This window comes from Cordyceps fumosorosea (genome assembly GCF_001636725.1).
Source record: "Cordyceps fumosorosea ARSEF 2679 chromosome Unknown scaffold_24, whole genome shotgun sequence".
In the NCBI taxonomy this organism is placed as follows: Eukaryota; Fungi; Ascomycota; class Sordariomycetes; order Hypocreales; family Cordycipitaceae; genus Cordyceps; species Cordyceps fumosorosea.
This window is the reverse complement of record NW_017387324.1, coordinates 161255-184643: the sequence shown is the minus strand read 5'-3', so window position 1 is coordinate 184643 and position 23389 is coordinate 161255. Positions and strand designations below refer to the sequence as shown.

At 57.7% G+C, this 23389-nt stretch overlaps 9 protein-coding genes across 9 annotated transcripts; 5 read left to right on the top strand and 4 right to left on the bottom strand.

Annotated features, from left to right (window-relative positions):
* Positions 1–287: 287 nt before the first annotated feature.
* On the top strand, positions 288–2315 carry ISF_07788 (C-5 cytosine methyltransferase DmtA; the record flags this gene model as incomplete). Its single annotated transcript, XM_018851391.1, has 2 exons — positions 288–1094; positions 1140–2315. 2 exons carry the CDS (start codon positions 288–290, stop codon positions 2313–2315), a joined length of 1983 nt encoding a protein of 660 aa, XP_018701407.1.
* A 688-nt stretch (positions 2316–3003) lies between these two features.
* Positions 3004–3852, top strand: ISF_07787 (FMN-binding split barrel-related protein; the record flags this gene model as incomplete). The annotated part of the gene is made up of 1 exon (XM_018851390.1): positions 3004–3852. One exon carries the CDS (start codon positions 3004–3006, stop codon positions 3850–3852), a length of 849 nt encoding a protein of 282 aa, XP_018701406.1.
* A 726-nt stretch (positions 3853–4578) lies between these two features.
* ISF_07786 (brct domain containing protein) lies at positions 4579–5881 on the top strand (the record flags this gene model as incomplete). Its single annotated transcript, XM_018851389.1, has 2 exons — positions 4579–4650; positions 4733–5881. 2 exons carry the CDS (start codon positions 4579–4581, stop codon positions 5879–5881), a joined length of 1221 nt encoding a protein of 406 aa, XP_018701405.1.
* A 456-nt stretch (positions 5882–6337) lies between these two features.
* On the bottom strand, positions 6338–8635 carry ISF_07785 (hypothetical protein; the record flags this gene model as incomplete). Its single annotated transcript, XM_018851388.1, has 1 exon — positions 6338–8635. One exon carries the CDS (start codon positions 8633–8635, stop codon positions 6338–6340), a length of 2298 nt encoding a protein of 765 aa, XP_018701404.1.
* Positions 8636–12096: 3461 nt separating this feature from the next.
* Positions 12097–13425, bottom strand: ISF_07784 (IBR finger domain protein; the record flags this gene model as incomplete). The annotated part of the gene is made up of 1 exon (XM_018851387.1): positions 12097–13425. One exon carries the CDS (start codon positions 13423–13425, stop codon positions 12097–12099), a length of 1329 nt encoding a protein of 442 aa, XP_018701403.1.
* Positions 13426–13497: 72 nt separating this feature from the next.
* On the bottom strand, positions 13498–14022 carry ISF_07783 (IBR finger domain protein; the record flags this gene model as incomplete). Its single annotated transcript, XM_018851386.1, has 1 exon — positions 13498–14022. The coding sequence occupies one exon, from the start codon at positions 14020–14022 to the stop codon at positions 13498–13500; it is 525 nt and encodes a 174-aa protein (XP_018701402.1).
* A 3503-nt stretch (positions 14023–17525) lies between these two features.
* ISF_07782 (Fumarate hydratase, class II) lies at positions 17526–19377 on the top strand (the record flags this gene model as incomplete). Its single annotated transcript, XM_018851385.1, has 3 exons — positions 17526–17919; positions 18101–19124; positions 19188–19377. The coding sequence occupies 3 exons, from the start codon at positions 17526–17528 to the stop codon at positions 19375–19377; spliced, it is 1608 nt and encodes a 535-aa protein (XP_018701401.1).
* A 459-nt stretch (positions 19378–19836) lies between these two features.
* Positions 19837–20311, bottom strand: ISF_07781 (Cytochrome c oxidase assembly protein PET191; the record flags this gene model as incomplete). The annotated part of the gene is made up of 2 exons (XM_018851384.1): positions 19837–20225; positions 20287–20311. The coding sequence occupies 2 exons, from the start codon at positions 20309–20311 to the stop codon at positions 19837–19839; spliced, it is 414 nt and encodes a 137-aa protein (XP_018701400.1).
* Positions 20312–20714: 403 nt separating this feature from the next.
* ISF_07780 (alpha/beta hydrolase fold-1) lies at positions 20715–22821 on the top strand (the record flags this gene model as incomplete). Its single annotated transcript, XM_018851383.1, has 5 exons — positions 20715–20746; positions 20802–20881; positions 20940–21035; positions 21089–21384; positions 21433–22821. 5 exons carry the CDS (start codon positions 20715–20717, stop codon positions 22819–22821), a joined length of 1893 nt encoding a protein of 630 aa, XP_018701399.1.
* Between the last annotated feature and the right edge of the window lie 568 nt (positions 22822–23389).

Here is a 23389-nt window from a genome sequence, read left to right as displayed (position 1 = left end):
ATAGCATCCAGCACCCAGCACACACCATCCACTTCCTGATTTACTATGTTCTCAAGAGATTCCTCTTTTTCCTTTTTTCTTCCCTAATTACACCTACTCAAAACTCTCGGGATTAATATCTCCAAGGTGGTTGTTGTTGTTGCTTTTTCTTCGTCGACGTATGGTCTGCAATTGCGCTTGCTTCATGTTGTTGGAAATCCCCCTGTGCTCTAGCACCTCGAATTCGCTCTCCTCCCCCTTTTCTTCTTTGCGTTCATTGCCCTGCGATTCCTCTTCAAAATTTGAGCATGGACTTCTCCTGGCTTGAGTTCGATAACGACGACGACGTCTTCGTCCGCTCCCGACACCGGCACCGACGCCGACGATCAGCCAGCGTCGCTTCTACATCAACGCTGCTACCAGACCTAGCTGACGACGATGACTTCTGCGAGATCGTGGAAGAGGATGCAGAGCCTAACGTGCTCTTCGCCGGCGAGGTCATCGACCTGACCAAGGACGATTCAGAGAGGCTCGCGCAGCACCATCGGCCCGATGAGACGGAGATGGATTCCGTGACGGCGCCTTGTGGAACGACGATTAAGCGGGAAAACTGCATCCAGGTCCGCGACACATTTCTCGGCGAGCTCAAAATCAACTTTTTGCAAGTCAAGGCAATCATCCGCGACCGAAACAAGAGAATCTACATTCGAGGCATACCATACACCAAGCTCCGCCACTTGAACGAAAAAATCAGAAGCAGAGTGAACGAGATTTGTGTAGTTCTCCATGTGCTCAAGCACCCGGGTCAGGAGCCCGAACCTCCCGTTCTAGTTGACGTGGAGCCCGACTGCGTTGTTCGATGGCGCAAGCTAATCGTCACCAATGCCCAGTATCCCGCGCACGCCGTCGACGCGCGCCGATACGCTCGCCCCTCACTTTCCCTCGAGAAGCAAACAAAAGCAGCCGAAAGATGCGGGCCCGTCGTGTGCCGATGGAGCATCACCATACAATACTCAATCAATGCTAGGGACAGGAACAAGGCCGAGGAGGAGCTCATCGAGCACCTGTGCAGCAGCGATATCCTGCACGCCGAATACCGTGTGCCTGACGAGCACGTTTCTGAAGCGTGGCGCGGCCGCCGGAAGCGCGGAGGTGCGTAGAACGCAGACCCCGATGCTCCGCGGTCGCTCGACACGCCCATCGTCCGCCGCCCCGACCAAGCCTACACGCTCTTCGACTCCTTCTCCGGCGCGGGCGGCGTGTCCCGTGGCGCTCAGGACGCCGGCTTCAAGATTCGCTACGCCATCGACAAGGAGCCAGAGGTGTGGGAGACGTACAGCCAGAATTTCCCATTCGCGCGACTATTCAAATGCGACACTAAAAAGTACGTCGAAAAGAAGCCGCACCAGCCCGTTGACGTTCTTCATTTGTCGCCGCCTTGCCAGGTGTGGTCACCCGCCCATACACATGCCGGACCGGACGACGCTGCGAATACCGAGACGCTATACACTTGCCGTGCATTAATTACGAAGACACGGCCGCGCCTTGTCACTCTCGAGCAGACCTTTGGCATCACGCATGCCAAGCATGTTCAGCACTTTTGGTCTCTCATTCGTGACTTTACGGACCTGGGCTACTCAGTGCGATGGAGCATAATTCGACTATGCATCTGGGGCTCGCCGCAGGATCGGAAGCGGCTGATACTGATTGCGGCAGCGCCGGGAGAGCGTCTGCCGCCATTCCCGACGCCCACGCACTCGGTGCATGGCGGCAACGGCACGCGACGATTCAACACGGTAGCGAGCGCTCTCGCCCGGGTGCGTCCCGGCGACGACCTGCACGACCTTGGCCGCGTGCAGTCCTTCCACCCGTGCCGGCCTGCCTGGGACGCCAACACGCTCGGCCGTACTGTGACGACCGGCGGAGCGAACGCGTACCACCCGAGCGGGCAGCGCGACTTTACTCTGCGCGAGCTGGCGGCCCTACAGGGCTTTCCAAGGCAACACCGGTTTGTGGGTACGATGACACGCATTCGGCGTCAAATTGGCAACGCTTTCCCGCCGAACACCGTGCGCGTGCTGTACAGTCATCTACAGGAGTGGCTACTGGCGGAAGATAATATTGGTAGAGGTCGGCCACAATCCGTGGAGGAGGAGGAAGATGTCATAATGATTGATGACGACTCCGATCTTTCTGGTGCGGAGAGTTTGGTTTTCAGCGATGCAAGACCTTCGCCAGCTATGGAGGACGTGATTATGGAGGATGTGGACGATGAGGTAATTTTTGTCGGAGCGAGCGCAGGACGACATGATGATTGCTTTGTGGATTTGACTTAGCTAAAGCTTGCCTATACAAATGTACATGATCAAACCACTGTACTAATGCTACTGCCTCAGCTACTGGAGCTCCTCTTTCTTCCTAATCAAAGTGCAATAATTGGCAGGCCCCTTGTGCCCAGGTGGAAGGTTCGATCAAGTTCGCTGCGTCATGAGATGTGCTGCAGGAGTTTACATATGCAAGGACAACGTGTTGACTAAAAATCCCACCTGACGACGCTTCAAACAGGCGATAGCTGCTTAATTCCCTCAATCTATCTGTCACGATAGTAAAAATATCCAATAGACGATGCGGATTAGCAGCGAGTCGCCTTGTCTTACGCAGTGTAGGGTGGCGTTTGCACTGGCCCATCTAATCTAATCAATCAGTCAACTTGGGCAGGCTCCACCCAGAAGTCAATCACCTGCCCTCAAGTTCTGGGGTCACATTAAAGCCGAACCGACCCTCCCCGTAACCGCCGACATCTTTTCCCCCTCTCTTTGCAGAAATTGTCACGCCACAACTTGGCATTTATTGTTTTGCGGCTTTTTTTTTTCTCCTTATACAATAGTATTTAAAGCCGGCGAGCTGCACCCTTGATCCTGTCATCTGAGACATACATCACACTGACTGCCAGCCTCGGTCGTTTCACATTAACCGCGGACTAAGCGTTTGCCCTTCCCCTTCATCCCCCATCAACCAACAACCATGAAGCTCTCCTCAACCCTCGCCATCTTTGGCACCGCGGCTGCTGCCCTGGCAGCGGACCAGCAGGCCATGGACAACGCCGCCCCTGCCGGGCACCGCATCCCGACCAGCCAGGAGTCGGCCGTCATGGGCCGTCGCATTCTGGCCCTGGGCAAAATCGCCGACATGGTCACCGTCTTCCCCACCAAGTCCAAGTCGGCCGCCTCCCGCCGCGCCGCCTCGGCCAACAACGGCGTGGAGGGTCAGCCCGTCGGCATGGCGGACTACGTCGCCGACTGCGAGTCCAAGGGGGAGCCGACCATCCTGGAAATCAAGATCGGCACCACCTTCCGCAACGTCGCCGCCGGCTCCAACCTGACCATCTCGATGCGCTGGGAGCCCCCGTACCCGCCCGCCAAGCGCATCGGCGTCGTCAAGCGCTCCATGTCCACCTTCCTCTCGTGGTTCGGCCGCAGGGGCGAGCAGCCCACCCCCAACCCGGTGGACGCCAGCATCCCCGACACGACACCCTACTCGGCCGACAACCTGCCGCGCTTCTCCCTCTTTGGCTACCTGGAGCCGCTCGAGGGCGACGCCGCCACGATGGAGCACATCAAGGACTGCTACGTCAAGAAGCACCCGGACGCCAAGCTGTGGCTGCCCGGCAACAACATTCACTCGAGCGAGTGGGCCCGCATGGTCGTCACCAAGGTGTACTGGGTTGGCGGCTTCGGCGACCGCGCCTACATTGGTTGGATCCCGGTCGAGGAGTGGAATGCCGTCACTGAGGCCGAGTGGAGGGCCATCAAGCTGCCCGGCGAGACCAAGGACTGGTCCGAGTGGAACGCGTATGATAACCAGGAACTGTAAGGTTGATGTACATGAAGATGTGAACCGGGTGTAGGGTAGTTAGAAACGAGCATCCTAGATAGCAACGAGATTGATCCTAGATGCAGTCACAATACATATGGTATACTCCGTACACGGTATTGCACTAAGATAGTGTCCGGCGAGTTTAGTAGTTAACGGCGAGTCGACGCCAGGCTGCACCAACGATAGACTATAGAAGATCGTTCCTATGTATAAGAAAAAAAAAAAAAAAAAAAAAAAAAAAAGAGAAGCAGAAACCTTCGAAGCTGAACTACTGATTCCGTACTGAGATCACTCGCGGTGGATCACGTGATGCAATTCAGCAGGGACGATATTTGAACAGCAGTTTCGCACTTTCTAGATTATTAGGCTTTAGAAAATCCAGTGACTTCTTAAAGGCAATTTGCCTTTTTTGAGAATTATTTTTAGATCCAAATTATCCAAAAATCGCAGGTTGTGGTGCACTTTCGCCTTCGCCCCTGGCGCCAGTTGCGGCCTGAGCTTCACCCCAGTTCCGCCAGCTGCCAGGTGCAAGCCTCACCTCTCCATATCACAAGTCACACAGCCACCTGAACACGCACAACACCACACAAGCGCTTCCCTTCCAACGACGCAGACAATCGTCCAATTACGACGCATCGCCATCGATCGAACCTGCAGACGACCCATTGAGCGACGAATCGCCGCAGTGCCATCGCAGCAAACACCGCCAGGCACCCAGCAGCCATGCTCGTGTCCCTGACCGTCGGCAAGGTCGACGCCGGCGTCACGGTGCTCCTGACCCCTGATAAGCGCCTTGTAAGCATCAATCTACATTACGCCCTGCATGGAAAGCTTGAACCATGCCACAATCCTCACCACTCCCCCTTCCACGCAACAGATCATCGCTAACGAAGCTACCCCTCAGATCGAGTTCCCCTCCATCCTTCTCCCGCCCAACATCTCCTCCGGCAGCATTGTCGACATCAACGTCTCGCAGAACACGACCAAGGAGTCCGCCGAGGAGGCCAAGTTCCGCGCGCTGCAGGAGCGCATCTACGCCTCCTTCGGCGCGGCCGAGCCCTCGACGCCCGTGCTGCGCTGCCGCAACGCGACGCAGACCTCGGTGGTGCTCGAGTGGGACCCCGTGGCGCTCGCGACCGCCGACCTGGTCTCGCTGACGCTGTACCGCAACGGGCAGAAGGCGGGCCAGATCCCGCGGCCGCTGGCGATGCACAGCACCAAGATCAGCGGGCTGGCGGTCGACACGGAGTACGCGTTCCACCTGGTGCTGCGGACGAGCGCGGGCACGCGCACCAGCGAGCGCGTCGCGGTGCGCACCCACAAGATGACGGACCTGAGCGGCGTGACCGTCACGCCGGGTTTGTTGCCGGCGGCGCAGCGCGAGGCGCTGGCGCGCGCGGTGACGAGGATCGGGGCAAGGATCGTGGCGGATGGCAGCGTGCGCATCGACACGACGCACTTTGTGACGACGGAGGGCCGCGGCACCGCGTGGGAGAAGGCGGTGGAGAACAACATACCCGTGGTCCGGCCGGAGTGGGTGGACGCGTGCGAGAAGGCGGGCCGCATCCTGGGCGTGACAAAGTTCTACCTGGACGCCATGCGGCCGGGCCCGCCGAGCGACCCGACGCCCACATCCACGCCGCCACCGGTGCAGAAGGACCAGCCGCCGCCGCCGCCCCCGGAGGCGGACGACGAGAGCGTGGTGGAGGGCCATGAGGACGCGGCGGCGAACGGCAAGACGGAGGAGCAGCAGCAGCCGAGTGGCGCCGAGGACGAGCCGGCGGAACCCAAGGCCCGTCGGCCGGACCACGACGAGGAGCAGAAGATGCGCCTCGAGGACAAGGACGGCCAGAAGCTGGCGCTGCGCCCCGCCGAGGCCAGCAAGGTCTCCCTGGCAGAGGGCGAGTATGACGCGGACGCCCGGAAGGAGAGCAGCGAAGACAAGGAGGAGCAGGGGGACGAGAAGGAGGTCAAGCAGCCAGGCTCGACACAGGATGGGGACTCCTTCCAGGAGGTGCAGCTGTAATTCGGTGGAGATGAAGCAAATTTTTTTTTCTCTTAAAGTTGGGGTTTTCGAAAAGAGAAAAGAAAGGCCAAAAAGGAGGAAGGCCGAGAAAGAGGACCTCATAGAGCATTAGCTTCAAGTATTCCTTATCAATGACCAACTACCTAATACACAACTATTCTAAAAGTCTGCGTGGCATATAAAAGGTTCACAGTTCCGCACCAGTGGACGATACTTGCACATGGCTTCATATGCAGTGGATGTAATTAGGAATTTTAGTTTTTGTATTAAGTTCCCTTCTAATTAGTCTCATATCTTGGTCTTGCGTCTCTCCACAAGAGGGGGCAGTAAATACAGATGTGCAAAAGTGAAAGTAAAGTATCAAATGGAGGTATATGTGTCGCTAATAAACAAAAAAAAAAACAAAAAAGACTGACGGCACTGTTATCTTCACACACTCTACACAAAAACGTACACTCATACCCATACACCACGATGGCTCGCCGGTCGCGGACGAAGCGGCAGCGGCACGTCCCCCCTGGCCCGCGGCGCCGTCGTTGTCTGACTCGGGGCGGTCTCCGGAGGGGCGCCACCCGCAGCAAGCTCGCGCATCAGCGGCTCGATGGCGCTCATGCCGCTCACGTCCGGGTGCTGGTGCTGCGCGCGCAGGTCGCGCTCCTCGCGGCGCATCAGCTCCTCGAGCATGCGCTCGCGGGAGAGGCTGGCGCGGCGGATGAGCCGTCGGCGCTGGGAGGCGCGCGCGAGGCGGTCGATGCTGCCTGCGTTGTTGCTCGCGGCGGCGGTCTCGTCATCCGAGGCCCAGTCGCGCATGCCCTCGTCGTCGAGAGCAGCGGCGGTGATCGGGACGGTGCTGCTGCCGCGAACGTCCTCGAGCATGGGCATGAGCGCGCGCAGCCAGAGGTCGCCGTTGCGCTCGAGGCGCCGCACGCGGCTCTCCATGTCGCGCAGGCGCTGCTCGCGGTACGCCTCGTAGAGGTGCAGTATCTCGCGCTCGGGGTCGGTGACGGCCACGCCGCCGAGCGGCCGGGCCTGCTGCGATGTCTTGGCGCCGGCGCCGGCGTCCCGCTGCTTGCGCTCCGTCTCGCGGGCGGATTGCCACTCGCGGCGGCGGGTCAGCGCCGTGCGAGTGTCAAACCCGTGCTTCTGCGCGGGAGAGGTCTCAGTTGACGTGGGCGGCGTGGGGAGCGTGATGGCAGAGGAGGCCGGCACCTCGATGACGGACTCTGCATCGTCAGTTGTGGCCCTGGTTGCGGGCTCCTTGTTCGCCGCCTCGTCGCCCGGGTGCATGTCGACTACTACCATGATTGTCGACAGTTTTGGTCCGGGTTGGGCGCTGACGGTAGGGACAGGCTGGTCTGTGACTGGTGCGACGGACTCCTCGGCCCCTTCCGGGCCTGTCGGGGATGACACTTTGCCTGCTTCCGAGTTGCGCGCCGCCGCGATATCACGGAGCTTCTTCTCGCGCACCCTCTCACGACGGCTTTTGATGGATCGGACGCTCGCAGGCGGCGAAGGCGCGCGATCGATGACTGGGCTCTCCTTGACCTGTACGACTTTTGGTTGCCCGGTCACCGTCTCATTGTCGGCCTGCCACTCACATCGCAAGCTGGAGTTCGACCTTCGCGAAGCTAGTGACGTTGTCAATGATACCGGCGGGTGTCCCGTGCGTCGCTCGGTATTGCGGCGCATCGCACCATCGCGAGGCATGGGTGAGGGGTTTCTGGGATAGGGCTCTTCCTCCGCAATCACTTCGTCGATGGAAGATGTGTGATGATGCTTCATGCGCGGAGAGGCGGCCATGCTCGAACCGCGTGTGGGATAAGCGGCACGAACAAACTCGGCATTTTGATGTGAAGAACTGTTGGAACGAACAAGTTCACTGGAGTTGTGGGAACCTGTGCGTTCATGGGCGTAAGAGGATGCATCTGGTTCGGTCTGAGCCAAAGGCCAGTGTTCAGAATCGGCAGGAGACGAAGGCGGAGGGGACGGAGGCATCATGCGACGGTTTCGGAGCAGCTGCGGGGGATAATCTCTGTCGAAGCGGCGAGGCGAGGCCGGGCTGGGCGGCAAACTGCTGTAATGTTGGCCCGTGGAAAGTGGCCTGAGGACTGTAACGACGCCGTTTTTATTCTTGAAGGTGCGAACCGACTCGGGCACGGGTGGGACTGGCGGTTCAACATGAGCATTGAGGATAGGGTACTGGGACTTGGTGTCGTCGCTAAAGTGAGAGGCGTTGATAGGAATGGATATGGCGATGTGGCGATGGCCGCCAGTCGTGAGGCCAGCAACCGCAGAATCGGGCAGTCGAAAAGGAGCTGGCGCTCTGCTCATGGACTTGCTACGCTTCTTGCCCATGACCTTGATCTTGCCCCATCTGCCGCGCTCTTCCTCCTCGGCGCTGTAGGGCTGCGACATGAAATTGTCGGGCGGCGGCTCGTGAGTGCGCAGGAACTCAATCAGAGCGGCGACATCATTGCGACTGCGAGGGCGGCGGATATTTTCGCCATGGTTAGTGGAGTCGTGTAAGTCACCCCCGAGATAGCTTGTGCGCGTGCCTGCAACATTCATGTCCGATACGGGCCGTGAAGCATATTGCAGGTCGGATGGGATATCGAGATCAGTAAAGCTCGGCGTGGGGATCCGAAAAGGATGCGAAGCTAACGGTGAGGGATGCATCTTGTCGCTGTCCCATGATTCTGTCGAGGACGACGTGGACTCGATAATGATGGAGAGGGGTGAAGGTGCGCTAGCCATGTTCGCGACTCGGAATCAGATTATGGAATTACCGCAGCGGTGTAGCGATAGTCCAATTGCTTGTGATCTCGTGGGTTGTGGCACGGACGTTGAGGATGCACTGGACCGACTGGGCGCAAACTCTTTATGGATTTCTTCAAAGGCAGTGCGGTGAGGGGCGCAGCTAAATTAATGAGGTCCCAAGCAAAAGAAAAACTCGATAAGCATTCCCAGAGACTTGTCGGCCGTCCCAAAGTGCTAATTCAATAGCCAAGTTGACTGCCTGATGGCTGGCTGTGGTGCGATGTGAATCGTGTTTCAAATAACGTAGATTGGACCCTGCAGGGTGAAGGCTGGAAACAATGTAGACGAGACACGATAAACAAGGCGAAAAATCTCCGTATCGTCGATCAGCGGCGAAGCTCCGACGAAAGACCAACAGCGAAGGCAACCTCTGAGAAGCAAAGCCAAAGGCAGAGGCTACCAAAGATATACTAAAAAAACAGAGAGATGGAGGAAGAGAAGGGACGGTAAAATCAAACCTCTGCTAAATCAGCACCGGCTGGGGCCATGACCAATTTGCGCATTTTTCCAAGGCAACACAACATCGACAGCGGGAGCCCGAAAAGAGGAAGCAGGGGGGCGCGTGCAAGGGCTGGGAGGCAAGGATCGGCGCCAATTGGTAGGTAGGGGGCGTCTTTTCTAGAGGTGGAGGACGGACCACAGAGCCGGGATCTCGACAACAAGCACTCTCACCTTGCATCCAGCATGCATGTATGTCTGTGTACCAAGTAACGTAGACGCTGCACCAGAGCCTAGCCTAACGAGAGAGGGCTGGGCACAAAGCGGCCCCTAATAATGAAGCTGCATCCTGGTATACCTCCAATAACTCAGGAGAGGGGCCGCGGGGTCATCGGCCAGGCTGACGGATGCTGTTCGCCTGCTTGAATTTCCGACTTTGCGGCTACCGCTAATGAGCGAGCCCTTGGCCCCCTTCCCGTCGGTCTTGTTTTGTGGTTCGTGGGTAATCTTGAAGCCTGCCCCAGCAGTGAAAGCTGGAGTAGCGTGTTATTAGGGGAACACGAATGAGGGCGTGAAACGCCGACCGGCCACTAACGAGAAATTGCATTTTTCTTCTCTCCATCCGAATGTGGCAGCTGCAGAGGAGCGGAAGAGAACTTGGATTGGAAGCTTCATATGGGGCCGGAGACGAGTCTGTAGTTAGTTCGGACGCTAACAGGCCGTTGGTGCGGGCGCGCTGTGGCGGCATCGTAATCCGGGTCGCTGATTTCGTACCACCTGTTTCTGTTTGCTGTGGACTTTGAAAGGGGCCGTGTTAGCAAGAGAGGGCAAAAAGGTGTGAGCGGGAGGGAAATATGAATGGATAGCGCCTTTCCTACCATGCCATTATAACCCGTCCGATATTAGACACGATCTCCCGGGTTCCGAAGTTTGGGCAGCAAGCACGGATAGCTGCGTGCAGCGTGATAGTATCAGCACTGACAGTGAGCAGCATCTCTTTTGTTGGTCGGCTCAGGTCTCAGCGCAAACAATGCGGGAGCGTGGATACTATTAGTGAGCACTACCACTCAACCACTCCAGAGGTGCCAGGATCACAAGTCGAGGCTGGTTGACGTAGACCATACTGGTACGTCAACTCCGGGGCTGGGCCATGGGCCATGTCTCGGACGGGTTGTCGGAGTGTCTTGCTGCTTCGCCGGCACGCAGCTTCCTGCTTCCCGCATATATTACTTGCGTTATCTGCCTCTTCACATTGCTGCTTGGTGGCTGCGCCCAGACGTTGTTGCATTGTGACAAATGCGCCATCATTTATGCGATTGATGGCGGGTGATGGCGGGCGGTCTCAACATGGCGTGTTTTTTGTTCTTTTAGTCGCGCGAAATGAGGGGCGAATGTGATGAGTCTGTGCTGGTAAAGGCGATGATTTCCTTTGAGGCATGGTAAAGGCAAAAAGAGGGTGCTGATTGTTGGCGTTTGGCATCCTATTACCTCTGGCAGGTGGCAGCCGGCAGCGAACCCAAGTTGCTGAGCAAACGGCGCACAGTAAATACAACGCTGGTATCCATATCTATTTTGCACTGTGCTATTACCATTTGGCTCTGCTTCATTTCCTCTTTTTGCCTTGTAACTACTGATAGTGGTACGAACGGCTCATGGTTGCACAGCGCTACCTGCGACTGCGCCATCTTGCCAACACCCGTTGATAATAAGAGTCCTCGAGAGAAAAAAAACACCAGGTTGGTATTGGTGAGGGTCACTGCACAAGGACTCTTCTTCGGGCCCGCTTCCGCCCCAATCTCCTCCCTTGCATGCGCCAAATTAACAACTCCAACTTCAGTCCCGGCCATTTCTTTTATTTCACGAAGTTTCCCAACCCACCAGCACACAGTCGACGTGTTTGCGAAGATCAGCGATACTATAAGATACTTCGTTTTCCCCAACTCGAGGCTGCATAAACAGCTGAAAAGAAGTGGAGAAATTTTAAGAACCAAAGCTAAAAAGCCCTTCCACCAAACTTATGTACACCAAGCAACAAGTCAGGGGTTCCCTGGTAGCTAACTTTTAGCCTGCTCGTTGTTGACAAACTTTTCACCAATAAGCAATACATGTGCTAAATCAGGGCTACATGCACCAAAGCCAATTGTCGTAGCGCAGGAGCGATTTCTCGTCTTCTCTTCTCTCATTGTCATCATTTCCACTCCGCCAGCCACCTTGGCTACGCGGCATTGTGATTTGACATTTCTTCAGCGTAGTGCAAATGTCCGCAAAAATGGGAGCAAATCAGCATCGCGAAGCCTCCGCTGCAGAGACGCCACCACTTGTCGATCTCGGGACTGGCTGGGAAGATAGCTAGCAGTTAGTATGGCCGGTGCTCAGGGGGCGGGTTAGCCCTGGCTGTGTGTTTACGAACAACTCGGGGGCAGAGGATCGACGTCGACAGTGACGTTGGAGGTTAGGACAGAAATGCCCCTGAACAGCGTTGCATTCGTCACACCGGAGAACCCTTGGCTTGTGGCTGTTCACTGTTCAGTACCAAGTTGGGACGCGCCCCCGACCCAGCAGAGTGGTAACAGGACCTGAACCATCCACGGTCGGCTGTGAACATGATTGATGTCTAGGACGTATCTAGCAATTGCCGAAAGAAAAGGATCTTTGTTTGCTATGGTATAAATAAATGCCGTTTTCGTACTACTGCCCTGCAGCAAAATTGGACCTGGTGCCGCTCCAGCCTGCTGTATAAATAGTATAGAATGAAGAGAAGATTAAAACAGAAAGAGAAGAAAGTGTACACATGAAATGAAATGATGAAATGATGAGCAGGGAATGATAGTAGTGAGAACCTTGAAACACAGAAAACAGGTTGACGCCGTTGGCTTTGTGGGATATAAAAGCGAAAAGGCAAAGACAAGAAAAACCGTATGAAAAAAACAAAAAGGGAAGGAAGAATTGAACGGAAACACTCACATCGTCTCCTGCTCCCCGTCCAGCAGCTGCTCCCGCGGCCACTCCGGCGTCACCACCTCCGCGTACTCCACGCCGTCAGCCGCCGCGCGCTCCCTCCGGAGCACCTCCGCCTCAAGCCTCCACCGCGCGTCCAGGCGGACCTGCCTCGCCCGCAGCTCATCCTCCGCCTTGCGCCTCCCCTCCCCTCGCCGCTCCTCCCCCTCTTTCGCCTCCCCTCGCTGCCTCGCCGCCGCCGCCTCGGCCTCCTGCTCCTGCGCGTCCAGCAGCTCGGCCATGCGACGCGCCTGCCTCTCCCGCATCACGTTGACCTTGGCCTGGTGCTGGCGCTCCATCCCGTCGCGCAGCGCGTACTGCTGCCCGAGCTCCCGCAGGTTGCCCTCCGTGACCACCCGCGAGTCGCTCGTCGCCGGCCGGCAGTACGCCTCCATGTGCTTCAGCCGCAGGTTCACGCTGCGCGCGGCCTGCTCCAGCGCGGCCCGCAGCTCCATCTCCGCGGCGATCTGCCGGTCCTCGAGCGCGGCGGTGGCGGAGGCGTGCCGCGCCGAGAGGGCGTCCTCGGAGTCCATGTGGCGCTGGACGAGGGCGAGACGGTCGGAGGCGTGCCGAGATTGGAGGGCGGAGCGGGTGCGCGCGGAGAAGGTGCAGAAGCGGTGTAGTTCGAGGGCTTGGCGGGCGGCGAGGTCTTGCACCGCGGGGTCGCGTAGCTGCGGTCGCTTATCCGCGGCGGTGGCCGGGGTCTCGTCCTGGCGGTGTTTGTTGTCGGAGGATGACGACGCGTGACTGGGGAGCCTAGATCCCCGGCGGCGCTCGGGCTCGGGCTCGGCCTCCTCGTCGCCGCACAGGTTCGGGCATCCAGTCGTCGCGTCCCAGACGCCGCCGCACAGCGCGCACAGCTCCTCCTTGCAGCGACACACCATCCGCGCGCCGCGCTGGCCCGCCGCCGCCGCTGCGGAAAGACTCACCAGGCTGCGGCAACCGTGGCAGCGCCTCCAGCGCGTCGCGCTGCTCCGTCCGGCAATCTTCTTGACCGCCTCTAGCTCCCAGTCCTCTGGGCAGTCCGCGCCGACGCCGTGCGCGGTGCCCCTGCACGTGCGGCACGCGCGCGCCTGGCACCGCTGGCATGTGATGTCGAGCGGGTGCTTGCGGTCAGCGCTACCCGGCTGCTGGATGAAGGCGCCGCAGTCGGCGTCCGGGCAGTACACGCGGGCGCGCCTGGGCGTGCCGAAGTGCGCGACGGCCGCGAAGAGCGTGCGCTGGGCGTCGCCGTCCAGTGCATCCCGGAGCACCCGGCTCGGCAAGGCCTGCGCGCAGCAGCGCGGCGGCATGCGCGCCTCGTCAGAGCACGCCTGGCCGACCACGCGCCGCAGGCAGCCGGCGCAGTAAAAAAAAAAAAAAACTCACAGAGCAGGGTCCGTCTTCCTCCGCCACCAGGAGCGCGGCTTGAAGCCCGACTTGACGCTGGAGAAGCTCTTGCGGGTGCCGACGCTCATCGTGCTGCGCGCGGACGAGTCGGCGACGACGGGCAGCGAGCCGTTGCGGAGGCGCACCTGCTCCAGCGCGGGCGCGGACACGGCGGCGGCGATGAACTGGTCGTAGAGCGCGAAGCCGGCAGCGGCGGCGCCGTCGCCACCGCACGCCAGATCCGTGCTGGACGTCGCGAACACGGAGGACGGCGGCGTGGCGGGCAGCGATCTGGGAACTGCTGCCGGGGAAATTTTCCGGTCCAAGCTAGAGCCGGACGGAAAGGACGAGGAGAATGCGCTCGACGCGGTGCGCTTTTGCAGCGTAGAGGTGGTGATTCCCAGTGCGGCGGCCTTGGCGACCAGGTCGGCGTCGATGGCGTCCTCGGTCAGGCCGGCATCCAGGCCCAGAACCTCCTTTGCGTACTCGTCGGTGTGAATAACCGCGTCGCCCGTCGCCATCGTGTCCGGCGTCCTGGGCGGCGAGTGTATCGTTATCCTGAGGGGTCCCATGGCTCGAGCGCAGATGCACTGGGGGAATATGCGCTGTTTTCGCCCGCGTATTATACGGAAATATGTCCCGATCTTGGTCGAAAGAGACTTGGTAGGGATGGCAGCCTTGTTGTTATATACACCAAGTTTTGTGGCGGAGGATGTACATGACATCTCGGTTGGGCCGCCAGGGGGATGCAGGCAACATCCAAGACAAGAGCGACTAATTTCTTTTTCTCAGCCTTTGTCCCTTTGCAATTGGTCAAACAGTCTTTTTTTTGTTCCCACACTTAAAGGGAAAATGTCTGAGAGTCGACAGGGCCCTCTTGGCCTTTTTTCTCTAGTAGGCGCATTTGCCAGAAGCAAATGTCGGGGTGATTGGGTCGAGCAGGGACAGTGCCGCCAAATCGAGAGAATCCATGGCCCAGGCTCTACGGATTACAAGTTGGGCGCGAGAGAAACAAGCCTCTTGGCTTTGTTCCTTGGAGAAATCACCAGCGTCTAGAGGTGGAGGGGGGGATGACTTACAAGGAGGGAAACACAGAAGCACAGGCTGCATACCACACAATGCCCCCCTCCCTTTTGTCAGTTAGACCAAAGCTGACGACGCCGTCCTGTGGGCTAGCTTGGGCTCTATTTGTCCTTGTTTGGGGAACTTGCACCCAAACAACATCCATCATCTGCTGGATATGCTTGCTTCTTTCGTTGGGCCTGTCAAGCAAGCTTTTGCACAGGCCGACCGGCTTGACATTTTTTAGCTGCCATTGCAAGTCTGGGGGGTAGCCCAACAACTAAGTTCTATCGAGTTAGGCCGCTTGGCTTTGATGAAGGTTTTTGTTCAGGCCGGTTCCGACAAGTCACGGAACACGGACCCCAGAGCCTGAGCTGAGGGGGGACCACTGCATGAAACGATCTGCACAAGCAAAGTCACGCCAGTGGGCACTGTGCACTGTTATGGGAACACCTTTCAGGCCAAGCCAGTCACTGAGAAACTTGCCAAAAAAGAAAGGATTAAAAAAGCGGTGGAAACTTGACATGATCCGACTGGTTCGCGTCGCTTAGCCGGCGCCGTCCTCCCACAATTGATAAATGATAAACCGGTCGCCTCTCCCCCTCGCAGGAGGCGGCATATGTCGTGCATCCCGCATCCTGCCAAAGAAAGGCCAGCGCGAGATTGGCGCACGTTGGGCATGCAAGGACGAGCTATCGCCGTTATCACCCTAAACATGTTGTCACTTTTGGAGGCGCTGCTGGCGGACGGGAGCTGCCCGTTCCGCCACTAATAACTGGAAGCTAAGCTGGTTTAATGATTAGGCTGGACAAAGAGCCTCGGTTGGTTTGTGAAGATGCTAACTCTAAATAACTATCGATCGGCAAAAATAGCGAACAGGTTCAGTTGCTTGAGACCTTGCAGGAGTTCACGACGAGGCTGGCAAGACCACCTACATAGGTTGGGTTACCAGTAATTTCTGGTGGTGCTTGCTGCAGGGGCTGTAGGGATGTGATGCAGGGTGCAGGGCTCTAGGCAGATTGCGAATGTGATAAGATGTAAAAACATAAGTGCCGTCTACAGTTTGGTTGCAGCCTTGAGGCAAAGATCGGAGGACGACAAGGTCGGCGGAGACAAATGTCGTAGACAAGCGAGCGCTGTCACTACCGGTGCGAAAACTGCGGGCGCTGTATTCGTAATGTCGATCGTGACGAGTACCGCGATTCACGGACATCTCGGTTTCTTCCAGTTCCGTTTATTACAAGGGACGGACATGGTGTTGCTTCTTTTGTGATCACCCTCGCCGCCATGTCCCTTGGCCACTTGTCCGCCACTTTCATGGATGGTAACCGGGATGACGGCTTTCATGAGTTTCGCGGCCGGCACAAAAATAGATTCCTTTCGAATAATTAATTAGTTACTATTGCACCACCACGGACATCGTGACCTAGGTACGTATTGTTCTCCCTACAGGCTACTCCTTACGGATACTGCGCGCTGTCTTGCCTATCCGAGACACTGTGGTCATAAGACGTTACCTGGCAACGGCTAGTCAGCGGCTCGGGTATCTGCTGAACGAACCAACTATATTTGCCGATCATGTTTTGAGCCACAACAGCTCGCTGAGCAGTTGTTAGACAGGACTTAGAGAGGTGCTCCTATCACAACGAAACTCCGTCGTGGCTTTTGTTTCCGAGGCTCGTCCGCTTTGCAAGCACGCACTCTGTCGGGGGATGCCACCTTGAGAGGGGTCAAAACGATCTGCAGTGCGAGAGAAGCAAATAATTACCTGGTTGCTTCTGCCCCGGGATCAAGCCACGGCACCCGGACGTGGCGCCGTCCCGTCAATTGTGACGGCGATGCACCCTGGCCCAACACACTGCATGTGACAAGAATTAGGGAGATGGACGGTTCATCACATGAGTGGACGCAGTTTCTTTCGGTTACCTGGTACTTTACAGGGAGTGATCACCAACAGATGTCTCTTCTCTAATATGTGACGGCTTGGCAACTCGTTCACTGGTTATTGCCGGCCGAGAAAAGCAACAATAACCAGGACTTTGCGAAAAGTCACCGAGAGGGCTCCTTGCTGGGCTCCTTGCTTTTTCGTCCCGACCTTTGCCGTTTTGCTTTTGCAAAGGCGAGTCCTAGAGACATGCTCGCAGCTTGGCATCAATTTGCGGTAAAAGTCCAACGGACGATGGCTTCCAAGGTGCGAATACCGGCCCAGCAACTGATACAAATGAAGCCCCTATTTTTGTTCGTATCCGTAACAAAGACACCATTCAAAACACCTGGATGTCAGAGACCAGCATGCTGAAATAAGAAGAGTTTGAAGAATCGGAACTCAAGGGTAGGGATTATGATGTATTATTAGTGTACTGCGACGGGTACCTGCGTAATTCTTATTCAGATGACACGGCAGCAGGGGCTGCATTATTTTTAGCCTTGTGAAGTGAGTTAATATGTAACTTGATGTTATGTACAACTCTGCTCCGACCGGGCAGGGCGCCACAGTTGAGGAGCCACAGTTTACGAGCCACAGTACATCAGCCACTAGAGACCAGTTACCAGCCACATGACTTGCAGAGCCAACTCGGAAAATTAGCTAGTTGATACGATTGAGGCTAATTGCTGGAGATCAACGTTGATAAAATATAGATTTTTCTTACGTCAGATAGAGGCTCGATTCCCAATTCTCTCCCCAAGTCGTCATATTTGTTTTCATTCGTAACTTTGAATTGACCCCCAACACTTGAAGCCGCTGTGGGTCTTACCGTGCCTGAGCCACCCGAATTATCTTCGGGGTCCCGTCAGATTAGCCCCTTCAACAAAAAAAAAAGTAATAGAGAAGAAAAAAGTCGCATCACCCGTACATTCCGTCAGAAAGCGGCCGTACCGTCGTCGTCGATTGCCATTGAAGCGTTCCGCATCCTTTCCCCCTTCATTCTTCCCCTTCACAAGCCAAACCGCAACCAGCAACATGCTCCGCGCGACTAGCCGCAGACTGGCTGCCACCGGACTGGTTTCGACCTGCTCCTCCAGTGTCGCAACAGCCGCAGCAGCCACGCCCACATTCAAGGCCGCCTCCGTCTTCACCCCGCATCTCGCCGCTTCTCGACAGCATCTCCCCTCTTCCTTCCTGCAACAACGAGGATTCCGTACCACCACCGCCAGAATGTCTTCCACCCGCACCGAGAGCGACGCCTTTGGCGAGATCCAGGTCCCCGGCGACAAGTACTGGGGCGCCCAGACGGAGCGCTCCCTCGAGAACTTCCGCATCAACCAGCCCCAGGACCGCATGCCGCCCCCGATCATCAAGGCCTTTGGCATCCTCAAGGGTGCTGCGGCCACCGTCAACATGCGATATGGCCTTGGTGCGTTGCTCTCCAGCTCCCAACCTCTTCCCTCTCCCCTCTCCGGCTCATCGGGCCCCTCCGGAGGCCACCGGCGCAAGCTCCGTCCACGCCCGAAAAAGGCGCAGATGGATGCACCGGCTTCGACGCCTTGGGACTGCCCTCTATAGACCACTACTAACATGTAGACCCCGCGATGCAGATCCCAAGATTGGTCAGGCCATCCAGCAGGCCGCCAAGGAGGTCGCCGATGGCAAGCTCATGGACCACTTCCCCCTCGTCGTCTGGCAGACCGGCTCCGGCACGCAGTCCAACATGAACGCCAACGAGGTCATCTCGAACCGCGCCATCGAGATCCTCGGCGGCACCATGGGCAGCAAGTCGCCCGTCCACCCCAACGACCACGTCAACCGCAGCGCCTCCTCCAACGACACCTTCCCGACCGTCATGCACATTGCCGCCGTCCTCGACCTCGAGGGCGAGCTGCTCCCGGCCCTGCGCAGCCTGCGTGCCGCCCTCCAGGCCAAGGTCGACGTCTTCGAGGCCAAGAAGATTATCAAGATTGGCCGCACCCACCTGCAGGACGCCACGCCGCTCACCCTCGCGCAGGAGTTCTCCGGCTACGTCGCCCAGCTCGACTTCGGCATCAAGCGCGTCGAGGGCTCGCTGGCGGACCTGCGCCTGCTCGCGCAGGGCGGAACCGCCGTCGGCACCGGCATCAACACCTTCCAGGGCTTCGCCGAGGCCATCGCCGAGGAGGTGACCAAGATGACGGGCACCGAGTTCAAGACGGCGCCCAACAAGTTCGAGGCCCTCGCCGCGCACGACGCCATCGTCCAGGCCCACGGCAGCCTCAACACGCTCGCCGGGTCGCTAACCAAGATCGCCCAGGACATCCGCTACCTCGGTAGCGGGCCACGCTGCGGCCTCGGCGAGCTCGTCCTCCCCGAGAACGAGCCCGGCAGCAGCATCATGCCTGGCAAGGTCAACCCGACCCAGTGCGAGGCGCTGACCATGGTCTGCGCCCAGGTCATGGGCAACAACGTCGCCACCACCATCGGTGGCATGAACGGCCAGTTCGAGCTCAACGTCTACAAGCCCCTGGTCATCCGCAACCTGCTGCACAGCTCCCGCATTCTCGCCGACGGCATGCGCTCGTTCGAGAAGAACCTGGTCGCCGGCCTGCAGGCCAACGAGGAGAAGATTGCCAGCATCATGAAGGAATCGTACGTATTTTTAAAATGACTTAAAAGTGACAAGGGTGGTATATGCTAACGATGACGTCGCAGCCTCATGCTGGTCACCTGCCTCAACCCCAAGATTGGCTACGACATGGCCAGCAAGGTGGCCAAGAACGCCCACAAGAAGGGCCTCACCCTCAAGGAGAGCGCCATGGAGCTCAAGGCCCTGACCTCGGAGGAGTTTGACACTCTGGTCAAGCCCGAGCTGATGGTCGTTCCTAGCCAGTACAAGCAGTAAATGGCGAGGGGTGAGGGTGAGGAAGAAGATGCGGGAGAGAGTTCTGTACTGATAGTCAAATGAGCGAACATTGCAAAACCTAGATTATAGAGGGCGTTGACAGCCTGTAAAACAATATAAATAAAGTCAATTCCAAGACTGCTGTCAAGCCATGTGTGATGGCTGAACATGCAACTGGTGTGTCCGAGGCCTAATTTGTGTCCGAGGCATAACTTCAACTTCAATTATACAGAGTTGTGACTTGACTTTTTTGTACAGTATTCTTTTGATACACGCAGGGCCAGGCGCCGAACCATCTATGGGTCGAGGACCTCCCTCACATCTTCCATCGTACAATGTTGCTTGACAGATAAAACAGCACATCCCAAAACGCCCAGTCGCAACGCCGTATCCCCAAACGATGTGTATTTACGGTATGAAAAAAAGAAACCCCCTCCTCTTCCTCTTCCCCTCACCTCCTCACTTTTGCTGGTTCGCCGCCGCCAGCGCCGCCTGCTCCACCCTGTACCTCTCGTTCTCCACGTCCCTCCAGTCCGGCGCGACCGGCTCGTTGCCGCTCGTCTCCTTGACCGCGCCGCCAAACGCCGACCCGCCCGCGTACAGCTGGTACCCCTTGTCGTCGGCGCGCGGGCCGTTGCTGGACTCGCTCTTGTAGGTGGCGGGCATGTTGCCGCGGAAGCGCTTGCGCATGTCGACCATGCCGCGCTTGCAGTCGCCGTAGCCCTTCTTGAGCTGCTGGCAGCGCGTCGGGAGCGTGGCGGAGAGCGGCTCGCGCAGGCAGTCGGCGGCGCGGTTGCGCTGGACCATGACGCAGTCGGACTCTTGGAGGCACTGGGCGAGCGCGTCGCCTAGGCAAGGTTAGCTGGAGGGAGCACTGGGGGAAGGGAGGAGGGGAAGAGGGAGACGTACGAAGCTCTTGACATGAATTGGGCATTTTGTGAAGATGTTGGGCGGCCAGCGGCTGTTTGTGGGAAACAAGTACAGCTGTTGAAACAGGATGCCAAATTATCCCAGAGGTATCCAGATTGGCCGACTGGCCATTGGCCAAACTCTCAGCCACACTCCCAACTTGCTCAAGCCACACGTTGCCGGCCACGCTAAGCCTAATCAAGCCTCAGCCACATTCTCATCCTCGAAGCTCATCAATTGTCTTCACATGCTCTTGAGTGACATCATCCTTTTCATCCTCTGCTACTTCGATATCCCTAGTCTCGACCATACACCCAAATATGCACTAATTTTCTTTTTCTTCATATAATATTCAGTCCTTATAATAGCACTGGGATATGGTGCCACTCTATCCCTCCTGAAACCGACCTCCAGTATTCTCCATCACCATGGCCGTCCCTTTTATTGGACGCCTCCATCCGTACGTTTGCGCGACAAAACACCAATGTCGCACAGCTAACCAACTCACCTCGCAGTATGGAGTACATCGCCCTCGTTGCCTCCTTTGTTCTCGTGTCCCTCGAGGCCATCATCCGCGTCTGCACCCTAGCACTGCGTACGCCCACACCACATGCAACCCGCAACCGAGGGTGGCACCGGCTAACACAAGACAGCCTCGTTCCTCGTCGCCTACTTTTACCGCGCTTCGCGCCGCATATTTCTTCGATTCTCTTCCCCCGAAGACAAGCGCGTTCATCGTAAGACAAGCTGTGAGTCGCATCTGACTTCTATTGCTGTCCCACCCTTGCTGACCTGCCCCTAGGCATCTCGGACTCGGTCCGCGACGCCGCCGACTTTGTTGAGCTGTGCCAGATCTGGGGGTACGAGGCGGAGGAGCACATCGTGCAGACCAAGGACGGCTACCTGCTCGGCCTTCATCGGCTTCAGTGGAGGCGCGGCGAGGAGGGTCAGCGGGTCAACTCGGGACCCGACTCCATCAAGAAGCGCGTCGTCTACATGCATCACGGCCTGCTCATGAACTCGGAGGTCTGGGTCTGCCAGACGGACGAGAAGCGATGCCTAGCGTTTGAACTTGTCGAGCAAGGATTCGACGTCTGGGTGAGTCGCCCTGTCTAGATCGTCCATGAGATTCACTAACAGGACAAGTTCGGCAACAATCGCGGTAATAAATATTCTAAAAAGTCCATCCACAGCTCACCCAACTCGACGCGCTTCTGGGACTTTTCCATCGACGAGTTTGCCTTCCATGATATTCCCGATAGTATCGAGTATATCCTGGAGAGCACGCAGCAGAAGAGCCTCTCCTACATTGGCTTCTCCCAGGGCACTGCCCAGGCCTTTGCCATGTTAGCCATCCACCCCCAGCTCAACCACAAAGTCAACGTCTTCATTGCCCTCGCGCCAGCCATGGCGCCAGCTGGCTTATCCAACGGTATCGTCGACTCCCTCATGAAGGCCTCGCCCTCGGCGCTCTACCTCATGTTCGGACGGCGCTCCATCCTCAGCTCCGCGACCACCTGGGAGGCGCTCCTGTACCCGCCCCTCTTCGCGCGGTCCATTGACATGGGCCTGTCCTTCCTCTTCGACTGGAAGACGCTCAACATCACGCCCAGCCAGAAGCTCGCCGCCTACCCGCACCTCTACTCGTACACGAGCACCAAGTCGGTCGTGCACTGGTTCCAGATCATCCGCCACCGCTCCTTCCAGCTCTACGACGACGACGTGCACCAGCCGATCCGTATGTCCGCCGCCGCGTCGCGCCGCGCATCCACCAAGGTGGCCAAGTACCCTACGCGCAACATCCGCACGCCCGTCGTGCTCGTCTACGGCGGCAGCGACTCGCTCGTCGACATTGATAGCATGCTGCGCGAGCTGCCCCCGCAGACCGTCGCCACCGAGATCCCCCACTACGAGCACCTCGACTTCCTATGGGCCCGCGACGTCGACGTCCAAGTCTTTCGCCACGTCTTCGACGCCCTCGACAGCTTCACCGACGCCGAGCACACCGTCGAGGAGTACGACCGGTACCACGTCGTCCGCTCCGAGAGCCTGATGGGCTCCGGCCTCTTCGTCAACGCCATCAACAACAGCAGCAACGCGACGGACAGCGACACCTCCGTGCTCAGCAGCGGCAACGCCCGCGGCCACCTGCCTGTCCCGCAACCGCACGTCGCTCGCGAGCCCGCCGTCCGCTCCCGCGCCGCCACCGTCGGCAGCCCGCCGTCTACGTACCCCCTCGCGGGCGGCAAGTTTGAACCGCTCCCGTCCGCCAAGAAGCCGCCTCAGCAGCCTGACGGTGGCACCGCGCCCGGATCTGACAAGCTGCGTGGCCTCGGCGTCCGTCGCGAACCCTCGCTCAACGGCCTGCAAGTCTCCGTGCTGCGCGACGGCCGCGGGATAAGCCCCGGCCAGGCCAACGCCGTCGGCGGCGTCGTGGCCGACATGAGCAGCGTCGAGCGCGCCGACGTCGCCACCTCCTCGGGCGAGGAGAAGAAGGGCGGCGGCGATAAGAAGACGCTGAAGAAGAGCCGCTAGGAGAGGTCGCCGTCGGTGGATGCGTTTTCTTGCCTTCCGAATCCGACCGCGTAGGGACGGGCACCTCTGCACAAGGAGCATGTTCAAGGAAGATCGTGTACAAGTCGTGGTACTATTCTCATTATACCCCTTTCCATGAGTTTCAATTTTAGTTTTGTTTTTGTCATCACAGGGCTGCGTTTTGTTTATCGAGGTCCGTGCGAATGGGAATACTCTTTGTTTATGGCATGTGTATATATTATACGTCTCGCGCCGTCGTACACGACCACGAAATTATGTAGATAAAATAAGCAAAGCATATTTACGCCTCATTTCCTTGCTTGGCCGCCCTGCTCTTTCTTCTTTCTTTCTCAGCAATTTCAAGCCCAAGCGATGGTAATAATTCCATGCGGCAGGCGCGCGGCTGATCTTTCTGGTCCCTTCTTCGCATCGAAATCGCAAAACACATCCGGAAATATACTTCCAGCTACCGAGCAAGCATCGCGGTTGCAAATGCACAGATGATGATGAACATGAAGTAAAGAAGGAGGGAAAGGGAGCATCGCTGAAAGGGAAGGCTGGGAAAATG